The 22,754-nt window shown below is 50.0% G+C and overlaps 1 protein-coding gene and 1 pseudogene across 1 annotated transcript in view; one reads left to right on the top strand and one right to left on the bottom strand.

The window, feature by feature from the left end:
* Positions 1-22,754, bottom strand: part of Plcg2 (phospholipase C gamma 2) — a 122,114-nt gene that overhangs the window by 52,170 nt on the left and 47,190 nt on the right. Inside the window, exons 4-9 of the mRNA XM_076837622.2 lie at positions 21,369-21,462; positions 20,237-20,284; positions 10,826-10,910; positions 9,344-9,427; positions 4,809-4,852; positions 3,029-3,101 (exon numbers count right to left, since the gene is read on the bottom strand). Coding sequence (XP_076693737.1) covers positions 3,029-3,101; positions 4,809-4,852; positions 9,344-9,427; positions 10,826-10,910; positions 20,237-20,284; positions 21,369-21,462 — 428 coding nt within the window. The remainder of the gene's footprint in view (positions 1-3,028; positions 3,102-4,808; positions 4,853-9,343; positions 9,428-10,825; positions 10,911-20,236; positions 20,285-21,368; positions 21,463-22,754) is intronic.
* On the top strand, positions 17,377-17,752 carry LOC143383274 (succinate dehydrogenase assembly factor 3, mitochondrial pseudogene; annotated as a pseudogene).

The following is a 22,754-nucleotide window of genomic DNA, read 5'->3' as shown; positions in this document are numbered from 1 at the left end:
GGGTTACCTGCCCGGCTCGTCCTCTCCTTCCACAAGGGCAACCTGAGGCAAGATATATGCCCTCTTTGTGTGTCCACATTCATGAAACTGAAATTATAATAATAGTGTCTGCTGCATGCTTCGGCAAGGGACTACATAGAAGAAGGTTATGGGCTTAACATGGCACCTGGCACACACTCAATTCATGACAGTTTGTACAAACAATTACCATCCCCAATGGCTATCTTCAGCCCATACAAGGCTGCAAGTCCTGTACTATTACTGTCATTTTAGAGACAGAACACAGAAGCCCAGGACCATTAAAAAATGACCCCAAGTCCACAGGGCTCATAAGTGGCAGAGTCCAGTTTCCAAGTAACTAAACTTTGGAGAGGAAATAGAATCTGATCATGCCCTCTTTTCAGGGGGTCAGCCAAGCAAGGCTGCTCAGAGATGGCTAAGGCCCGGAATATACCCAGCCAGTTCCAAAACAGCTTCTGCAGTCTTGGGATTCCAAAGTCCTTTAGGAAAAGAACACATCGCATATGGTCACTCCGTTTTCCTCTCCACACCCCCAAACCCCCAAGCCCCGAACATTCACAGGCAAAAGGAATGAACTGTGGCACACACTCCAGCTTTGACTGTGGATTTCAGATATCCTAAAACCTCTGTCCTTATGGATAATAAAAGCAAATGTGCTGGCAGATGTGAGTGTGGTTGGGTGGGAAGGGTCAGAGGAGGGTGTCAGGAAAGACAAAAAGCTGAAGCACAGGTGCAAATGGCGTGGCGAAGACCTGCCTCGCTGGCATGGGGTGCAAAACCACAACAAGCCCTGCCGTGGCCTCATGCAAATCCGCTGGGATCTGTGCACAGACAGCGGAGGCTAGGAGCAGCGAGTTCATCTCCATGTGGTCCGTAGATCTCTGAATAGGCAATGTGAAGCTTCAGGGGTAGGATACTGATGGCAACCCCTAGTCTGGCCCAGATGTCCCAAAGACGCCGGACCTGGCTCCCTTCCTTCCATTCCCACGAAGCATTTGATTTTATTAAAAGGCACAGTTCTTAGCAAATATAATCCGACACTGGACTGGCTGTGCACAAAGAGACCTCTGCCTGAGGGAGACGACAATTCAATGTTCTAGGTGGGAAAAAAGCATCTACATGATGTGGGTGGCTGCACTAAGCACCTGCGACAATGAAAACGACAAAGAACGATGACGAGAATAAAAATAAATGGTGCTGGCAGTCACCCTGGGCACTGGCTCTGCCGGGGCCTGTGCTGAGCTCACTCAGCAGAGTGACTCATCCAGGATGTACCAGGACTCCAGAGGGTGTGTGATACTCTCCACGCAACATAAACAGGGAACAGAGGCCTCTGTCGTTAAATAACGGGACCTAATGGGGAACCTGAAACCAAACCCAGGCCCAGGGGCTCTAGGGGCTGAACTTCAACCCCTTTTTGTGGAGTAACACCCAGGGCTGGCTATACTTAGGTCCCTGCCAGAAATGTGGATGAGCTCCCCGTTTCCATTCCTACTAGAATACTGCTGTTATTTCCTCGGGACATGTGCCTAGGAGGGCAACTATTGAATCAAACTGTACGCATCTTGGTTCAGTGTTTTCATCTTAACAGCACATAGCCAAATGGTTTCCAGAAAAGTTGTAATAATTTGCACAAAGTACTACAGTAGCCATTTTATATGAGCACCACCATCCCAAACAAATGTCACAGCTCCCCAGGTGCACAGAGCACCCCTGCCCTTTTCTCCTGGCCCTATGACCCTAAGCTCTAAGGGCACCCAGCCGCTGGGGCCCACTGGGGGAATCCTGCAATACAGTAGGTAACCACTAGGTGGGGCTAAATCTACACCCAAGTCAGCCTACTGGGAAGTTCTGGAACATCCTGGCTACTGGTATCAGTAATTGTATCAACTTAACTCCAATAGTTCCCTGCAAAACTGAACAATCCAAGCAAAGAAGAGCACAGAATCTCACAAGTAACTGTGCCCAACAGAATTAATTTTCCCCCTTCCTTTTAACTTCCCCTCTGTCTTAGCCTACCCTCCGTCACTTTCCCTGGGCCCTACATAAGCAGGGTATGATGGGCACAACGCCCATCAAAGTCCTTTCACCATGACCCAGAGCACCAGGGACCTGCCGCCACTGCCTGGGCCGTTATGCAAAACGTGCCTCCCTCCTGTCATTAGCCTCTCTACCATCAACGAAACCCAAACCCGGGCAGGGTACTGGGTGGCAGACACCAAGAAACCGCTCACTGGGTCAGGTGAAATAGGAGGACTGTGGCTGTGGCTTTTAAAAACAAGTCCCCTTCTGTGCAAAGAGAGCTACTGAAGCATTTATAAGTCAAAGGCTACAAAATCCAGGCCACAAAGTACAGCAAAGGAAAGGAGAAGGGGGCAGGTCAGGGAGACTGGTGGAGATGGGAGGGAGGTGAAATAAAACTGGTAAGATGTTCCTAATTCTAAGTCTGAGTAATGGAGACGCGTGGTTCACGATCTACTTCTGTGTATGTTTGAAATATCTGGCAACTCAGTATTTTTACGTAAATGAACTTCATTTTGTCGTGAACCTTAAACAGTTCTAAAACTATAAAGTCTATTCAAAAAGATAAAGAAGTCAAATAGATAAGGGAAAACATCAATGAGACTCCAGTAATATAAAGAGAAATTTTAAGATCATGCAACTATACTTGTGTACACACACACACACACACACACACACACACACACACACGCACACACCCCTGCTGCAATCTTCTCTGACCCCCCACAGTTCAGAGCAGTGTGAGCTCTCATCCCTATTTACCAAGGGTAAATGGGTCGAGAGGCTGAGCGCCCTGCCCAAGGCTGAGTATCTAGGGAGACTTCAGACCCCAGGTCACCACCAGTCACAGAGCTTTCAACACCAGCCTGAAGCACGAGGCACCACGGTCAGAGAGGCTACTGCTGTTCTATAACAGTCAGAGGCGAGGTGGACACGGTGTCCCCTGAAGGCACCCCCAGTCTCAGTACCCTTGCCATTCTCTCACCTGCTGCTCATGTAAGAGAAACCTCTGGAAGTCCTGCAGGTAGACGGCAGAGGCATCCGGCCGGTCAGTGTTGCTGCCCTCAGGGAAAGAGAGCACATTAGAGAGAGAAATATCAACAGGGGGCCCCGCTCCACCCAGAGTGCCCAGCCCCCACTCTGCCAGGTACCAGGCTGGCCCCCAGATGATGCAAGTGAATGGCAGAGTCCTTGACCTAGGAGGTCTCAAGGAGGGGCCCTAACACCAGAATCTCAGAAAGTGGAGCCTGGACTCTGCATTTGGCCATTCCCAGTGCCATCCAAGGTCTGGGGATGAAGTATGAAGTATGGCCACAGGGAAGACAGAGGAACCAAGCAAGAGAGATGAGGCAGGAAGGGGCTGCCCGGGGGAGAGCCCAGAGGGCCCCACCCAGACCTGGAGGGTCAGGGAGGCCTCCTGGAGGAGAGGCATTGATCCAGAGAGGGAGGAGGGGTGAGTGGGATGGAGATGGAAAGTGTCCAGCAGGGGCCCAAGCAAGAGGGCGGGTGATGATTCCAGAGGGGAGGGTGGGGGCCAGGAGGCAGGGAGGGCAGGACCTCAGGGCTACAGTGTGCACAGCCGCTGCTGGACAGGGCCACATGTGGAGCCCATTTATAGCAGGAGCTGATGCTAGAGGAGCAAACGCACCAGAGCCTGGGGCCTCCTCAGAGCCACAGCCCAGAGTGTGCCGAGCCCTCAGGGGCTCTGAAAAGCAGCTGCAGTGTGCAGGACTCTGCCAGGGAGCCAGCAGGGGCCCTCGCTCTGGAGACCCTTCCTTCACTCTGAACCCAGGCAGGACCCCCTCCCCAGCAGGCTGTGGACAGCCGCTTCCAAGAGAGGACGTTTGCAGCTACCAGAAGCCCAGAACCTCACTGAATGGGCACAAGCCTCTGCTGGTTTCCAGGGAAGCACATTCCAGAGGGTGGGAAAGAGCTGGACTTACACTACATGGGAGACCTAACATGCTGGAGCCGCTCCCCTTACCAACGCCAAGAGTCACAAGTCTGCTGCTCGTTACAAACACATTCCCATGCAGTCTGCGGGCCTCACACTAACCCTTCCACCCAAACTCTGAAAGTCCACTCATTTGACACATCCATTGGTATCTTGGGGCTCTAGTTTAGAGAGTGACAGAGGGAAAGTCACTCCTCACTGAGGACTGTCGGTGCCCCACAGGCCATATTTGAGGTGCCACTTCACTCCATGGCAAACGCTTCCGGTCAGACAGGCTTGGGAAACACAAGACCCCTGACAAATCCCCCACCTGGGGACTCCTGCAAGACCCCTGACAAATCCCCCACCTGGGGACTCCTGAGGCACAGAAAGTCCTGAGAGTCCTGCAGCACTGACTTTGGATAATGCTCTCACCATAGGCCTGAGTCCTCACCACGTGCCCGGCACCAGGAGGCACTCTACACGCTTCACCCACTTTAATTCAGTGCAACCTGCTTAACCAGGAATCTCCATTAACCTCACTTTAGCTTCTGTAGGAACCCTGCTAACTTGTCAAGTCCAGGAAGCACACTCTAGGAAGGAACCCCGAGGCAAACAGGCTTCTTTGTAGAGCCTTTTGGACCATCCACCCAACACTCTCCACCCCGTTGCTGTGGCCCCTCTCCCATGCCACCTGCTCGGGCTGGCCGGTCCCCTGCCAGGGACCCTGTCCCTAGAGATCAGTAATGGCACAGTGGTATCCCTTCACAAAGGCCAGCTGCACCCAAGGCAGAGCTAACCTGAAAAGCAATGACATATAGAGGTGCCTCACCCCAGGATGAACACCGCAGAGTCCTTCTTGAATTCGTCAAGAATCTGAAAAGGAAAACATACACAAAATGATATTGGACAAGTCACACGATGCCAACAAAAAGACTTGTTAAAATATCACCACGGGAATCCATGTTAGCTGTAACCATTTAGATGGAACAGAAACTTCTGGAGCAAAAGGGAGAAGTCTCCCTCCCTCTCAGTCCTCCCGAGAAGCGACCGCTCTTCGTGATCAGATCGGCTTCCTCTCGGAGCTTGGTCTACAGGTGTTCATCTACCTAGATCTTTAGCACTTTAGCACATCACCGGCGTCTCCCGCAACTTCCAGCTGCTGTCTCCTGCTTCACGCACGATTCTGCAACCTCAAGCAGCCCACTTCACTGGTTTGAAAAGCCACATTTTATTTCACGATACGTGTCAGTCAACTTGCTCTCACACCAGTCTTATAAGGAGGCCCCTGTGCGTTCACATGTCCAACCTGGCCCACGAACCAGCATTCCCACAGGCCATCTTTCTGGAACCAAATCCCAGCATGAGATTTGCACATGCGCTCCCAGATTCAGACAATCACTCTCAAAACATCGAACCTGCTGGGCAGCCCCACTGGACCATGCCACCTTCCCTCCCAGCATCGCTACATTTCAAATCCTCAGTGTTTCAAAGATGGTATTTCTTGTCTTCAAATCCAAGGGCAGGAAGAAAGGCCAGACGGCTTCAGTTCTGCTCTACCGGCCTGTGACATGGGCACCTTCCTCCTGCTTCTACTCACACCAGCTCATCTGCTGAGCACTGGACACACAAATGCGCGCACACACACAGCCCTTGTCTGTGTCTGGACACTGCAATTGTGTAAGTATTTGAGTAATTTTTCTGGACAAAAATGGAAATGCAGCCACTGACCTGTGACTAACACCAATGATATAAAACAGCGACCAGGCCACCTGGGTCCTCTTGCCAAACTACCTGGAATTGTGAGGATGAGGAATATCGCTGACAGTCCAGAGGCAGCCCACAGGCTGGGGAAGCAAGGGGAGGGTCCACATCAGTGTACACAGGTGTGTTATTTTTCTTCTGGAAAGATGATCCATATCTTCCATCAGCATCCCAGAGAAGTAGTTCACCCCCAAAAGCTAAGGGCCACTCTTTCAGACAAATGCAGAAGTACTTCCTTTCCTGGCACAGCTGTAAATGGGGGGTGGCTTTGCCAGCGGCTCTTTGGGCTCACTTGGCACTTGGGTCACCAGGTCAAGCTGGTGCTGAACTGAAGGCTTGGTGGTCTGGGGCTCTGCAAACCCAGACACCTGGAGACAGCACAGTGTGACACCCCTGGGGACTGCCCCACCTTCCCATCCTTCCTGTTCCTGTTGATAGGGCTCAGGAGCTCCACCACATTCTGTGCATGAGAGACACGGATGGCGGAGGAGGTGCCACTGGACGCAGAGGCTTCCTGGAGCCAGGAAAGACCCTGGCATTTGGCTACTGATTAGCATAAACCCACTCCCCAGTTTCAAATCTGAGGCTCATGAGTCATCAGGACAGCTCTGTCTTTCCAAGGCACCTGAGAAATCCAATAATACCCGCTCCCCACTCGGTCAGGAAGCTATTGCCTTTCTCTGCCAGGTGCTTCAAGCCAGCTCAGAATCGGACAGTCTGCTAGCAGATTAGGGGAGGGGCAAGGAGCCCTCCACCAGCCCAACACTGTTTACACAGCTGGGGGCTTGGTCATTCAAATTCTAAACCACTGAGTTTGCAACTGCAGCAGAGGAGCTTTATATCCTCCCATGTAAGACCCAGAACTGCTGTGGCCTGGCAGGCAACATGAATGAGTAGAGAGCTGGGCAGGGCTGGGACAAGCAGGAACGGGACACATTCCTCCCTTTTGCTGACCACCTCGGGGAGCTGTGGACCCATTTTTAGATGGATCTCGATTTCTTTAAGGATGCCCAAAAATTTGGATTTTAATATATGCTCTCCCAACCTTTAAACAAAAGCTTGATTTTTAAAATATTTAAGCCACTGGACAGGATAAGTTCAATCAGATGCAGGCTCAATGTGGCATTCTGGCCACCAAGGGGCAACCTTGGGCAGAGTTCAAATTTCCCCAAAGTCCCACCCAGGGATACTCCTGGAGGTTCAGGGATCCTGCAAAACTCAAATTTCTTCTCTCTGACACATGCTTTAAAAAGAACCCATACAGCCAGGCGCAGAGTGGTGCACACCTGTAATCCCAGCAGCTCAGGAGGCTGAGGCAGGAGGATCAGTTCCAAGCCAGCCTCAGCAACAGCAAGGCACTAAGCCACTCAGTGAGACCCTATCTCTAGATAAAATACAAAATAGGGCTGGGGATGTGGCTCGTGGTCGAATGCCCCTGAGGTCAATCCAGGGTAACTCCTCCAAAATTTTTTTAAATAAAAAACAGAACCCATATTATAGGTGAAATATATCTTGGGCTGGGGATATATAGCCTAGTGATAGAGGGCAGGGTAGGCTTGTGCCAAGCCCTGGGTTCAATCCCCAGCACTGCAAAAAAACAATGTAGGTACAATTTTCCCACCGAGGAGGCCCCCACCTGTGCAGGCAGGGGGAGCAGCCTTTGACAGACCTACCAATTCTCAAGCTTTGCCATTAATCCAATGGGACAGCGTCCTGAACTTTCAAGGCAAATTATCACAGACACTGTCAAGTGCATAAGGCAGCAAGGGTCATCGCCAGGATTTCACGTGCACGTCACCATCAAAACACTTTTGTTACCCTCAAGAACTATGGATAAAAGTAATAGATTCTGACCTAAAAGAGTATTGTGATCAGCTTTTATGAAACATGCAGTTTTGTTGTTGTTATTCAGGTCTCATATTTAAAGGAGGACTTCTACAGTTTTAGAAGTTTGAAACCTTTGATCTGATTTAATATCTTCATTTTGATGCAGAAGCTGCATCAGGGAATAAAGATGGCTTCCCCCAGCATCACTCGGGTCAGTTAGAGATCAAACTGGGGTAGAATCCACTTCCCCCAGCTCCAGAGCCTATAATCTTTCTCCTCTTATTTAGCAAAACAATAATGAATTATTATATGTGTGAAAAGTGAATACATGGCAATTGAATTTCTTACTCCATAAAATATGAGTCTTCCCCAGTCTAGGCAGAGAGGGAAGGCTTCTCCCCTTTCTCCACCTCTTGTGAAGTTCCGTGGCTAATAGGTACCCACTGCATAGTCAGCCTGCCCTGCATGCAGAAGACAATCAATAATAATAATCTAATAAAATTCACACCGGCACTTGAAACTCCTGGTCTCCTACATGGACCCTCCCAGTGCCCTGTGGGATGGGACTCATCACCTCCATTGCACAGAAGAGAAGACTGAGATTCGGTGCAGTCGGGGACTTGTCCAAGATCACACAGCTAGGTGGCGGGAAAAACCAGATCCCACTGGTTCCAAGTCCCATGTGCACCCCGCTCCCTGGAAGCTCCCTCTGGAAACCCCTCTACAGTCTGCAAAGCCCTTTCCAGCTGTAAAAGCAAGAGCTCCATTAAACATGTGCCACCCCCTGGCTGCGGAATGGCATTGCCCCGAACAGCCCCCTCTTTCAACTTGATGCTTTACAGGGCATTTTTATTACCAAAGTAACCTGCAACTTGGAACCAGTCAGAGGAAATAATGTTCAAAGAAGAGTTAATTTCTCCTCCTGCCCACCCTCCCAACCCCTCCAGCACACGGATGAAATCAACATTCGGTGGGAGTTACGTATTCTTCCTCACTCTCTCCTGGCTCATGAACCTGCATGCAAACAGACATTGGAGTGCTGTGGTGGGCCATGCTTTCATAAAGCAGACCTAGCTCCCTGCCCTCCCCACAGGTCAGCACCAGCATCCTCCCAGGCTAGGAGAAACAGAACTGTCATCAGCCGCTTAAAGGCACATGTGTGGAGGAGCCATGAGTCAACAGGCTACTCCTCTTCCGAGAGGCATTCAGAAGACTCCCAGGTATGTTGGCAGCATAAGAAAAGCTACATAAACATCTGGACTACATCCTTAGTCCAGTGCCCTCATTCCTGCAAAACAGTCTCCAAAATGCCACTTTCAGGTCAAAATGTACGTGCATCTTAATTTTAAAAGTCTACTGTTTTCATGAAAAAATAAGTCCACATAAAAAATAGGAATAAAAGTGTTAAAATAAGAAACACACGTGACCCCTCAGCGCAGAGCCGGCTGCTATGAATAATTTGCTAATTTCCTTCCAGAATGAGATAAGACAGTAGTCGTTGCACTCTGTACCTTCATAGGCTCAGATTAGGTTCACACCCCACCAAAAGGGACGCAGGCCTCAAGCCCCCACCCTGCCCCTTTCCCTGTAGCTCCCCCACAGTTCACTCTTTTTGCCAACCTAATAAATGAAAATGTATGTCACTGTCATTCCCATCTTATGTTTCCTTGACCAAATGGGAGGTCAGATACTTCCTGAGGGTTTTTTCAGACACAAGCCAGGCTTCAAAACAGGAGAGAGAGCATCATCTGACCCTTTGCTCAGGATTCCTCTTACCGATTTCTGCTGCTCAAACATAAGTTTTTTATAGAAGAGGTGGAACTGTTCAAAGCTGAGTTCATCTTTATGTGCACCAATTTCCTGTAAATTCAAAAAAAAAAACCAGTGACCACACAGTGTTGGGTGTCCACCTAAGAAGGCCTGCCCCGCCTGCAGGCACTGGACCCCATTCCTTCAAGGACAGCTCAGAGCCTCCTCTGTTCCCGAGCCAAGCTGTCCACAAGTTTCCCAAGTCACCCGTCTGAGAGAACATACAGGGACCGCCACCAAGGACGGTCCTCCCCTGAGCCCCCAGGGGAAGAGTCTCAGCCAGGTTTCCGAGAGCCACCGTGAACAATTCCTCCTCCTGTGGGCAGGAGGTACTTTCTTTGGAATTCTGAATCCAGACATACTTATAAAGTATATATACATAATTCATTTTTTAAAGCATAAATTCAAAAAAAAAAAACACCTGATTGTTAATCAGGAGTCAGACAGACAGAATTCAGCTCCAATCAACTGCTATTTGGGGCTCTGAGCAATTTAATTGACCCTTTCAGACCCTCAGTATCTTCATCTATTAAACAGGAGGCCCATCACCAACCTCCTTATCTTCCCTGAAACCAAGTAAGATAGCAGACACAAAATGCCTGGCTACACAAATGCCTGATAAGAACAAGATTCTGATCACTCAGGGATCAATGATAAATGCTCGCCTCATCTTCCTTCTCTTCTCAAATCCCGCCTGTCTGTTTCTGTTGAGGACCAGTGTGGGACAGTGGGGTAGGTCAAAGCATGGTGTGGTCAGCCACGAAACGGGTGAGCTCCCCAGGTGCTCACTAGGACAGAATGAGCAGAGGAATCCTATGGATGATGGCTGACACTGGCATGGCCACAAGTCCCATGGGGCTACTGAGATCCAGTACCCACTTCCTGTCAAATCACAAGGTGCCCGTCCTTCATTATCTTTGTGCATTCTTGCCCCACCCAGAGAAGCCCCCCTGACCCTCCATATCCCATGACTCAGGGGCTTCACTGTCCTGCTCCAACAGCTCCAGAACACGACAACAAAAGCAAACTCAACGAGAGGTGGAAGGACAGACAGCTAGAGGACAGGTGAGGGGAATCCAGAGCCATCCCCCATGAGCACACCAACAGGACTTATTTATAAAACACTATTTTGCAAAAAATACCCATGTTCAAGCTACTAGGAAGAAACAACGCAGCAGGAAGACCAGGCGACAGGGAAAAGAGCAATGAGCACAGATGCTCTGCCGCCGACAGCCCAGCGGTCTTTACCATGCCATGCCTGCAAGGTCGGGGAACACGTCTGCAGCCATCACCCCATCTGCTGACTGGACGGGAACAGGGGCACTGGAGACCAGGACTCTCTGGGCATCGCCCCACAGAGCCCCTGCTCCCAGGCAGCCGTGGGCTCAGGGGAGAGGCACCACGTAGCCCTGAGTTCCTAAGATTCCCAGGCTCAGCTTTGAAACTTACCGCAAGCTTATCTTTGAGGAACTTGGCACCGCTCACTTTGAAGTTGACCAGGGGTAAGATGGCCTTCAACTCTCGGAGGCTGATGCTGCAAAGGAGAAAAGACCCAGATCCATGGGCCTCCAGGGCTCAGCTGTGCAGGCTTCAGCCTGCCCCATGCTCCCACCTCCCCTCTCCCACCCCTCCACAAGCAACCTGGCTGGCAGCTGCTTCCTGAGCAGCTAGGAACCAAACACTCAGGGTTCAAGGAGGGGACTCCAGTGACAGAGGCTGGCCCCACCCCTCAGGCATGGCCAAGGTCGTGGTAGGAGACAGGTGTATGGGGATGATGCCCCATGAGGAGGGCTGGCCTCACCCTCCAGAGATGGCCGGGACCTCCAATACCAACTGCACAGGGGCTCAAAGCCAGGCCAGGTTACCAAGGCCAGAGGGGCAGGGGAGGGGCAGGCAGCATCAGCGGCCCCAGGGTTCAGAACAGGTGGGGGTCACTGGGGAGCCCACCAGAGGCCAGAGCTGCACAGCCAGAGTCAGAATCAAACTCCAGAACAGCCTCGCGGCCAGAGGGCTGCGCCCCAACCTCCACACACTGCCCCCAGTGCGCTGACCGTCAGCTTCACTTCAAGAGGAGAGGAGTGCGCCTCCCAGGAAAGGGGACATAAGAGGTCACCCACCCACAGTGGCGACCACAGCTGAAACTCACGAGCGTGCGCCAGGCGCAGGGTGCGCTCCAGGTGCCCTGGCTTCCACAGCCCTGGAAGGCAGCACAGGCAGAGAGGCTGGGACCTGCCCACGCCAGACTCGGACTCCAGCCCAGACTGCCACAGCAGCCACGTCCGACTGCCACCAGGGAGTGCACACACCACAGGGACAGATGAGACTAGAGTCTGTGACCCCCAGGCAGGAGATCCAGACCCTTCCGGCCAGAGAGCCCAGCGTCTGGTGGACTAGAGAGGGTCAAAGGAACCCGCCCCAGGTGTGGGCAGGAAACGACCCAGCTTCCTGCACACAGGGAGCTCAGCCCCACTGTTACTTTCAGAGGGGAGCACAGGTGATGGTCCAGTGGCTGCCCCTGAGGAAGGCTGGTATGCTCTGGCCACCCAGAGTCCCCACCTCCCACCTTCTCAAACTCTAGTCCTGACGCCTCTCTGCCATCAGAGCCCTTGACCTGTGAGCTGCTGCCTGCCAGAGGAACAGGAAGCCCCCCAAGGGCTGGGTGGGGCTTAGTGGGCAGAGAAGCCAGCAGGTGGGGGGCATTACCCCTCCTGACTCATCCCCTGCAGGTGGAGGGGCCGTGGGTGGGTGCCAGCAACACAGAGGCAGCAGAGAAAGGGTCTAGAACAGTGGTGGTCCCGGGCTCACACTGGAGACGTCAGAGTCCCCTCAGGGGCCCAGGTTGCCACTGGGCAAAAGAAGCTTCCCATGTCCAAGAACAGAGAGGGTGAGGTGCAGAGAGCCGAGGACCAGGGGACAGATCTAGGACCCAGAGCATGAGAGTCAGAGCATCTGCAACACCTAAGCCCAACTGTCCCAAAGGCTTCGCCTTGGACCGCAAAACCAGAGCCAGAGCTTCTCTAGAGCCCTCCTCTTCCCCACTTCTGGGTGTGTGGTCCCCAGCCAGCACTGGACATTCCTGGAGCTCAGCTCCACCTTCTTGGCTGATCATCAGCTAGAAAGTGCCTAGCCCAAGGTCACGCCCCCCCCCACCCCGCCCGCCCGCCCAGGGCGGCTAGCATCCAATAACAGGCCCATGCATGGGAATAAAGACCTGCCATCTGGCCTTGGTTCCAGCTCTGTGAGGCAGTCCCTGAGCTGCCCAGAGCAGATCCCCCTTCTGGGGAAAGATAGCAAAAATCCACACACACCCCCCCGCCAAGGAGCCACCAATGGTCCCTCCCTCTTCATCACTGAACAAAATCATGCTGCTCTTCCCTTCTCAGCCTGGTCAAGTCCCAGGTCCCTCAACGCTGCACCCCAGGCGGCCACTGCCAAGCAAGTGACATTGGCGGCTCCCTGAAGCCCACCCTGCCATCAAAGACCTCTACCATGACAATGACAGTCACATGATCTGGGCCTTGCCCCAGGGTTTCCACAGATCAACCCCAGCTGGGAGGCAGGACTATTCTCTTTCACAGATGAAGAAACTGAGGCACAAGAAAATTAAACCATTTGTCCCGATTCACACAACCAGCAGCAGAACTTTCTCCACTGCTGAGGACATTCCACATCCAGGCCCTCCGCACATGGCTGCCAGACTTGTGTGGCTTCTGCAAACAAGGGGCTGCTTGTTTGTTTTTTGCTTTCAGGGTACTGAGGACTGAACCCAGGGCTATCACTGAGCTACACCAGCCCTTTTAGGGGTTTTTGTTTTGTTTTGTTGAGACAGAGTCTCACCAAGTTGCCATGCCTAGCCTTGAACTTGATCCTCCTGCCTTGGTTCCCTTGAGTGGCTGGGATTACAGGCGTGCACCACCATGCCGGCTCTGAGACACTATTTTCAGACTGTGTTCTAGGTTCTCTCCACCAGTAGCCATTAGCAGATGGTCCCTCCAGCTCGGAAGAGCTCGCAGCTGGGATTATGATTTTTTTTTAATTCTATTTAATTTTCATTATGTTAAACAGCCGCGAGTGTTCAGCAGCTCCCAATCTGCACAAGCAGTTGGAGGGTCCTTCTACAAACAGTTCCTGGACCCGTGGCATCCACCTCACCCAGGAATTCATTAAAAAGCAAATTCTTCAGCCCCAGCCGGGATCCACTGAGTCCACTTCCTTGGCCCCTGCATTCTAACCCTTCAGGGGACTCTGAGGCTTGCTCAAATTCAAAAACCCCTCTCTAGCTCCCAACCCCCGCTTCAAGGAAAACTTCTAAAAATTTCCCATGGCGGAGGCAGTGCCCAGAACAACAAAATCTGCCCAGGGAGTTGTACTGTGCTGAAACCTCAGCTACTAACCACACGAAACCCATTTGCATTCGGGGAGATAAATGGACCCACACCTGTCTCCCACCTGCAAAAAAAAAAATGCCCTCCCCTCCCACCTCCCTGAAGGCCCAGCTCAGTGGCCCCTTTGTCCCTGCAGAGCTGAAGGAGAAAGGAAACCAATTCTGCTATGCAAATTCAGTGCTATCCACCCAGCGGGCAGGGAGGGAAAGCAAAGTAAGTCCTGGTGAGGAGGTGGGGAAAATGGAACACGGGCTGGGGGAACCTCTCAGGGTGCCACCGCCAGGGAAAGCAGGACAGCACTCCTCCAGAGGCCAGGGAGAATCACCACCACTCCAGCACCTGCACTGCTCTGTGCAGACCCAGAGTAGAAAACAGAGATGGCAGAGACCACCACCACCACCCCCCCGCCCGCTCACACAGCACACTCACCAGAGCAGAAAGCCCAAGCACCCACCGTGGAAGAGCGGATAGACAAAATGTGGTAGGACAGACACACAGCGCACCATCACCTGCCTGGAAAAGGAAGGAGATTCCAACACGCGACTGGGGGGGGACGGGGGGGGGGGGGAATGGACCTTGAAGACAGTGCACTGGGTGAAAGGGGCGGAAAGATGGAGTCTCCCATTCCACCCAGAAGAGGGGCCTAAGGACATCAGAGACAGCACGGGGCTTCCAGGAGCTGGGGGAGGAGTGGAGCTGCCCCTTAATGCCTCCAGAGTCTGAGCTTGGAAGAAGAAAAATTTCTGGAGCGGACAGCGGTGGGGGTCGCTGCAGACAGGGAACGCCTTAACCCCACCGAACCACGTGCCTGAAGGAGGCTGAGACGTTATCTTCTGCCACAATAAAACAAAATTAAAATCCTATCATTTTAATTGTAAAGTGACCAGTCAGGGTGAAGAAGGACAGATTTCCCCGACTTTCAATAATACAAATTTTTTTAAAAATATCCAACAGCGGGACAACAAACCTTAGTGCCAACCTCAACAAGCGGGGCGGCTTTAGACAACTTCTCTGGCCCCAGGGACCTCAGTAGAAAACGGGTCCCTACCTCGGCAGTGAGCTAAGAGCTTCCCATAAGTATGCAAGAGCTTTTGGGGGTTGGGGCTGCTCATCAAGTTCTCCACAAAACCAGCTGCGTCCATTTTGCTTCTGTAGAAGTCAAGAAGCCAGATGGTGGCTTGGGCCAAGCAAAGCCCCTGTGATCAGGGCTCCACCCAAACCAGGCCAGCTCCACGCCTGCCCTCCGGTCCTTGCGCTCCTCTTGTGGCCGCGTGGTTTTCATAGCCAGTCCACTGACATGGGTGTCGGGAAAGGGCGAGATACTGGCAGAACTGAAAGGAGCAGCTCTTCACAGCTCCCTTGACCAAGCTCCCTTTGAAACGCTCCCTCCTGCCCTCACAGAAAAGGTGGGATGGTCCACATGTTGGCAGAGCAGCAGGGTTCAGCCACCGGGAGGGAGACGGGAGCGCCTGCCCAGGGCCCCATCCAGGACAGGACGCCCTCTCTGCTGAGGGCCTGGACCAGAGCGGGGAAAGGTGAGTCTCCACACAAGACCTGCAGAACCACCCTGGGCGACAGCGAGGTTTCCAATTCTTGGCCACATAAGAAGGAGAAGCAGAGTCTGAAACCAGTACAACAACCCCATGCCACCCCGGTGGGGACAGGGGTAGCCAGGATGGCTCTTTCTGTCACCCTTTGCCAGTGTCCATGATGAATCACATAAACCACAGAGAAGGAAAACACAGTGGGGAGGCGCCCCCTCCAAGGCTGAAGGAAACCAGGGTGTACAAAATCTGCAACACGGGACTCACCGGCTCCAGCCCAGTGTCCCCAGAGGACGGCCATCTGTGCACAAGACAGGGAACATGGAGGGGAGGACAAGGGAGGGGACCCCAGGAGGAAGAAGCAAGGCAGAGCTGATGTTCCCAGGTCTTAACTACCTCATGGTTAATAGCTCCAAATCCTCCTGTCACCGCACTGAGGGGAAGCCACAGAGGCCACCCAAAGCCCGACTTCAATGAGAGATGGACTCTAAGGATGGAAAGGCTCTTGGGAAGATGAGGGAAGTGCTGGCTGTTGAGTTACTGCCTTGAGTATGACACAGATATTTCTAGACCAAGAATAAATGAAAAGGAAAAAAAAATTTAAAGGTCAAGTGTGAAGCTAAAAAGAGAAAATCATTGCAAAGTGCACAGAGCCCACCAGCTGAGCGTGAGTGCTCAATAAATAGCTTCCATCTTTTCATTATTAAAAGGAACTGAATCATAACCCCCAAGAAAAAGAAAGAAAAGGAAAGGGGTCAACCCTGCCCAAAAGAAGGATATGCAAATTTAAGCAAAAATACACCCCTGCCTTTCACCCATCAGATTAACAGAGGGTGAGGTCCAACGCTGGGCTCCAGCCTCTGCGGGAAGCACACATTGCCACGCCCAGGCACATGTCACACCAGCAACACTCAGCAGCCCATGTTGCCCGTGGATACCTTCAAGTTCACACAAACACAGCAGGATTTGCAGAGCCGCGTTGTTGACAGTAACAACATAAGGATCAGGAACAACTCTGTCCCTTGATAAGGGAATGATGTTTGGAACTACACCACATTCAGCTAAGGAAAAACCAAAACCACATATTTGTTAAAGAAAAGAAAATGCCTAGCACAGAGCTGGGTGTGCTGACTGGGATACTCCACCAAGGTCCTGTCCAGCACGCTACATGGGGTTACCCAGCTTGCTTGCCCAGCCCGGCCCACAAGCCATGGCCAAGTAACTCTGTTTGCCCCTTCACTGTCAGCCTCGCTCCCACCACAAGCTGTAGGGGTGAGGGATCCTGCGTCCCACTATTCCCAAGGTACAGAGGTGCTCAAATGTCTGTGAATAGGGTCACGTCCTCTCTGAAGCTGGACTGGGATCCTCCCTGGAATGGAGGCTCAGCCCACACAGAATATACTGTCACCACTAAACTCAGCAGCCCTTCATGATATCCCTGAAGACATTAGGGATTCGGAGGAACCTGCCTCAGCATCATAAAGGCTATAATACGAAAAACCGAAAGCCAACCTCATGGTAAATGGAGAAAAACTGAAAGCACTTCCTTTAAAATCTGAGTCAAGACAAGGATGTCCCCTCTCACCACTCCTATTTTATATAGTGCTAGAAATTCGACCCCGAGCAATTAGACAAAAGGAAATTAAAGGGATAAAAACAGGAAAGAAAGAAGTCATAATTATCACGGTTTGCAGATGACAATAAGCCTGTACCTAGAAGATCCAGAAAACTGCACCAAAAGACTGAGAGGTAATAAACAATTGCACCAAAGGAGCAGGTTACAAAATCAACATACAAAAATCAATAGCTTTCCTATATACCACCAATGAATCTGCAGAGAAAGAAATCAGGAAAACAATTCCTTCACAATAACCTCTAAAAAATAATATATGTAGGAATAAACCTAACCAAGGAGGTAAAAGATCTCTAGAGTTAAATAAAAATTAAAAAAAAAAAACTATAGAACATTGAAAAAAGAAATTGAAGGAGACCTCAGAAGATGGAAAGACCTTCCATGTTCGTGGACAGGAAGAATTAATATTGTTAAAATGGCCATATAACGCATGGTGAAATGCCTGGAATGCATGTTTCTAGGGTCCATAGCTTATATAGGCGGATCTTGCAACTATACTGGGTTCTACCCACCCGGACCTTAAATCTCTGGGTGACCAGTACGTGAAGGACAAATTTAGGCGACATAAGACCATTGGTTCTAACGAGGCCCAGCATTTCTTGCAGGAATGGGAGGTGTATGCATCAATGTTATGGGAACAAGCTAATGAATACAGACAAAATTCAACTGAAAGAGCATGTTTTGGCACCTCCCTCCCAGAAGAAAAAATGACTTTCGTGATGAGCAAATTGGACAGTTACAGGAACCGATGCGAGAAATTACTAAATCCAACAGGCAATTTAGTATCACGGAGTCTACAAAACCAAAATTGTAGTAAATACAGTAAAGTTTGACAAAATATAAAATTTAGAACCTTTTAATTATCATTGGTTTTTTAAAGTTATTATTTCATCCTTACGTATTATTTTATTTTTGGCTTTTATGAATGTAGTATGTGGATCAGGATCACCAGCAGACAACTGAAAAACTTTAGGACATTGTTGGTATAGCAGTATTTACTGAATGGAATTTGATTTTGTGCATTAAATAAGGAAGCCTCCAAAATGAAATATTGAGAATTTTTTGTATACAAGTTTGTTTTAAACGCTGATGTTCAAGCATTAGAGATTTTCTTTTGCTATATCAGTCAAGTATATCATAATGAAAAATGTAGAATTTCAACAAGTTTATTAGATTGTTATTCTGAAAGTATCATTTCCACTTTAATAATTGCATACATAATTATTCTGCATGTCTCCTTCTGACTCATTGTTTATTCACAATGAAATGTTAAAAAGAAGCTTTAATATTCAGTATTATATTATCATTTGCATAGTAGATTGTACAAAGTATAATAATGTTTCTACAGTATTTATAACGAATGGCCCTTCAAATAAAAAAAAAATGGCCATATACCAAAAGTAATGTACATCTGAAGACCAATGACATTCTTCACACAACTAGAAAAAAGCAGTCCTAAATTTCATGTGGAAGAATAAAAGACCCAGAGTAGCCAAAGCAATTTTAAGCCAAAAAAGCAATGCTGCAGTGATCAAAGTACACTACAGAGCTGTAGTAACAAAACTGATTGGTACTGGCACAAAAACAGACACAGACCAACAGTACAGAAGATAGAGAGATAAGCCCACACAGGTACAGTCACTAATCCTTGACAAAAGTACCAGAAACATACATTGAAGAAAAGACAGCCTTTTTAACAAACGGTGTTGGGACAACCAGTTATCCCTATGTAGAAGAATGAAATTAGACCCTTATGTCTCACATTGCACAAAAGTAAACTCAAAACGGATCAAAGACTTCAGAATTTGACCAGAAACTATTCAACTTCTAGAAGAAAATACAGGGTCAACACTCCAACTTTCTCTCTCTCTCTCTCTCTCTCTCTCTCTCTCATTTATATTATATATATATATATATATATATATATATATATATATATATATATATATATATATAATTGTTTTTAAAGAGAGTTAGAGAGAGAACTTTTTAATATTTATTTTCTAGTTTTCGGTGGACACAACATCTTTGTTTGTACGTGGTGCTAAGGATCGAACCCGGGCCGCACGCAAGCCAGGTAAGCGCGCTACTGCTTGAGCCACATCCCCAGCCCAACACTCCAACTTTCAAACACAGGCAACAACTTTCTTAATAGGACCCCTAAAGCTCAGGAAATAATTCCAAGAGTTAATTAATGGAATAGCATCAACTTAAGAAGTTTCTGCCAAGCAAAGTAAGCAATTAGGAATGGGAAGAGAGAATCTATCATGTGGGAGAAAATCTTTGCTAGCTACTCTTCTGACCTCTGTCTTATCCAGAATATATAAGGAGCTCAAAAAATTTTACACCAAAAAAAATGAAATAACCCAATTAATAACCAGGCAAATGGAATTAGACAAGTTTTCAAAAGAAGAAACATAAATGGTCAACAATTACATGAAAAAAAAATTCAACATCATTAACAGTTAGGAAATGCAAATCAAAACTATACTGAAATCTCACTTCAAAGCAGTCAGAATGGAAGTCATCAAGAATACAAATGATAAATAAATGCTGAAGAGGATGTGGGGGGAAAAGGAATACTTTTATACTGTTGTGACAGCAAATCAGTATAATCACTGAGGAAATCAGTAGGACGTGTCCTCAAAAGACTAGGAATGGACCATAGGCCCCAGCTATACCAGTCCTCGGTATGTTTCCTAAAAGTTAAAGTAGGTCCTACTACAGATACATACGTGAATCCCATGTTTATCGCATCACAATTTACAACAGAGAAAAATGAAATTATGGCATTTGTAGGGAAATGGAGGGAACTAGAGACTCCCTGTTAAGTGAAATAAGCCAGACTCAGAAATTAAGGTTCACATGTTTTCTGTAATATGTAGAAACCAGAGAGGAAAAAGGAAAAGAAACGGGGGGGGGGGGGATCTCATGAAAATCCAAGGGAGATAAGTAGAGGAGAGGCGTGGAAGGCACCGAGGGAGTGGGTAAGTGCTGGGTAGTGATAGTAGCCAAATTATATTGTCATATGGCGTGCACCTAAAAATATTAACAACAAATCCATCCATCTGTACAACGATATGCACCAATAAAAAAATGTGGAGGAAAAAAAAGAAAATTTTGTCACCATTAACCCCCAGCACTCAGCTTGGCATCTGGCCCTCCATCAGCCAAGTGTGATCTCACGAGGACCTTGTCCACCACAAAGCATGCTCCAAGCCCCTTGGAACATTTGGAAAAAAAAAAAAAAAGAAAATTAGAGTCCATGGAAAACAGCAAAACTGTGCAAGGGTCTTACCTGTTTCTTCTGGTTTGATCTACAGAATAAATCTGCTTCCTCAGCCAACTGGAAAGAGATTGAAACAAAGAAAGAAAGAAATTAGAAAATAGTGAAGTCTAAGCAAGTTCTAAGGGATGGGGACAAAAGGAAGAGAAGCAAAAAGTATTTGGGCCAGGTGTGGTGGCACACACTGGTAATCCCAGCCACTTGGAAGGCTGAGGCAGGAGGATGGCAAGTTATCAGCCAGCCTCAGCAACTTAGTGAAGGCCCAAGCAACTTGCAAGACAGTGTCTCTAAATAAAACAAAAAAAGGCCTAGAGATGTGGCTCAGTGGTCGAGTGCCGCTGTGTTCAATCCCCAGTACCAAAAACATAAAATAAGAAGTGTTTGGGGGGCTGGGGATGTGGCTCAAGCGGTAGCGCGCTCGCCTGGTATGCGTGCGGCCCGGGTTCAATCCTCAGCACCACAAACAAAGATGTTGTGTCCGCCAAATACTAAAAAATAAATATTAAAAAATTCTCTCTCCCTCTCTCTCCTCTCACTCTTTCTTAAAAAAAAAAAAAAAGAAGTGTTTGGGCAGCTTGGGAAGAGGTTTCCCTATGGGTGAAGACCTCCATTTGACCCAAGAGGGCCCCTTCCACAAGAAGAGGCTGGGCTTCTGCGTAACGGTGTTTCCTTCTAATGACAATTACTAGTCCCCAAATAGCTGGTTAAGAAAAACTGCAGAAGTGGGGCCTTTGGATTACTGGGGGCAGTAACTCATGCTCAGATCCCATCGGTACCATCACCTTGAGAGACAATCCTGAGAAAGCCTCTGTCAACCACGAGGGAGTGACAGGGGACAAACTCCAGCCCTGACGCCTCGGTTTGGGCCACCTGCCCCCCACTGAGTCCTAACAGAAGGACGCCCTCCTGACAGGCCACACCAGTGGAAGTTTCCATTTCGGTCCCAATGCTCTGCTCACCCGAAGGCCAAGGCTAAAGAGTAGCACCAGAGGCCCGACTGGAAGCACTGGAGAGCCCACAATCCCACGGGCCCATGGCCCCCAGGCTCCAGGTGCACCTCCAAGACCCAACACCCCACCCACTTCCCTTTAGCCCGTTGCCCAAGGGGTGGGCGAGCGAGGACAGAGACAGGGAAGCCAGGCACCTCTCAATGATGGTGGGGGTGGACGCACTCATCGCTTCTTGGTGCAAGATCTTCAAGCCAGAGAGCCACTTCATGGCGTCCTCCCTAGAGTCAGCTGGAGAGCGGGACAGCACAGAAGCATTGTTAATCACTGGGAGACTCTGCCTGGAACCCCCAACCCCAGCAGAGTTACAGACCAGGGGGACGGGAGAGAGCTGCACTGTCTTCCAGGTTGGCAGGCCACCAGGGGCGTCTCCTTCACACCGTCACCATCCTGGGGCCTGCTCCTGACTGAGACGAGGCTGCACTGGAGTTGGGCCTCCTCCCACAGGTGGCAGGGGGGCTTCCCATACCACCTGGACCCGGCCGAGAGTGGCAGTAACTACCTCAGAGGCCACTGCTGAACACAGCTGGTGCCATTCTGAGAGCCTGCCTGTATCTGCCTCCTCTTGACGGGCCCACGAGGGGCGCGCCATCACTACCCCAGCGCGGAAAAACCGAGTCTAAGGTTTGGTGATATGTCCAAGGCCACATGGCCCCTGATTGCCATGAAGGACTGAAGGTGTGTCCTCCCAGAATTCCTGGGTTGAGGTCCTAATGTGACGGGCCTTGGAGTGGGCATTTGGGGGTGACTAGACTGAGATGAGGTTATAGGGACGGGTCTTCCACACGGGGATTAGGAGGGAGGACAGTCCCAGGCTCCCTCCCTACCGAGCGCACGCTGAGAAAGGCCACGTGAGCACACAGGGAAGGCGGCCATCAACCAGCCAAAGGGGACATCACCAGAACCCACCATGCTGGCTGTACGATCTCAGACTTCCCGGGCTCCAGACTGTGAGCCGCCCAGTCTGCGGCATTCTGTTACAGCAGCCAGAGCAGACTGGGACCTGCAGCCCACCCTACCCCTAATCCTAATGGCGCCCTACTCTGTGGATAACAAGCTGAGGATCCTGAACGCCAAGCCAGGGGTGCTCAGACCCAGCTTCAGACAATCGCTTGGGTGGCCTTCCAAAATCCCAGGGCCTAGGCCCCACCCCAAGATACTACTTCAGAAGGAAGGGTGGGCAACTCTCCCAGGGGTGCTAGTGGGAACACAGGCTGAGGTCTCAGGGCCTCTATCACAATAAGAATTACCACAAATCCAGCGGATGAAAGTAACACGGAGGTATCTCTTTCCATTATGGAGGTCAAGACCCCAAAAGGTTGGCAGGGCTGCGCTCCTGCTGGGAGCCCTTGGGAAGGACCCGTCTTCTTTCCTCGGGGGCTGCCTGCACTCCTTGGCTGGGGTCCAGCAGCACCCTGACCTCTGCAGCTGAAACTCTTCCCTCCGTATGATTACACTGGGTCCTGGCTAACCTGGGATCACCTCCCCATGGAGACCCTGAACTCAGTCACATCTGCAAAGTC

This window comes from Callospermophilus lateralis, chromosome 18 (assembly GCF_048772815.1).
Source record: "Callospermophilus lateralis isolate mCalLat2 chromosome 18, mCalLat2.hap1, whole genome shotgun sequence".
In the NCBI taxonomy this organism is placed as follows: domain Eukaryota; kingdom Metazoa; phylum Chordata; class Mammalia; order Rodentia; family Sciuridae; genus Callospermophilus; species Callospermophilus lateralis.
Note: the sequence above shows the minus strand (reverse complement) of the source record. Positions and strands in the feature narration are given on the sequence as shown.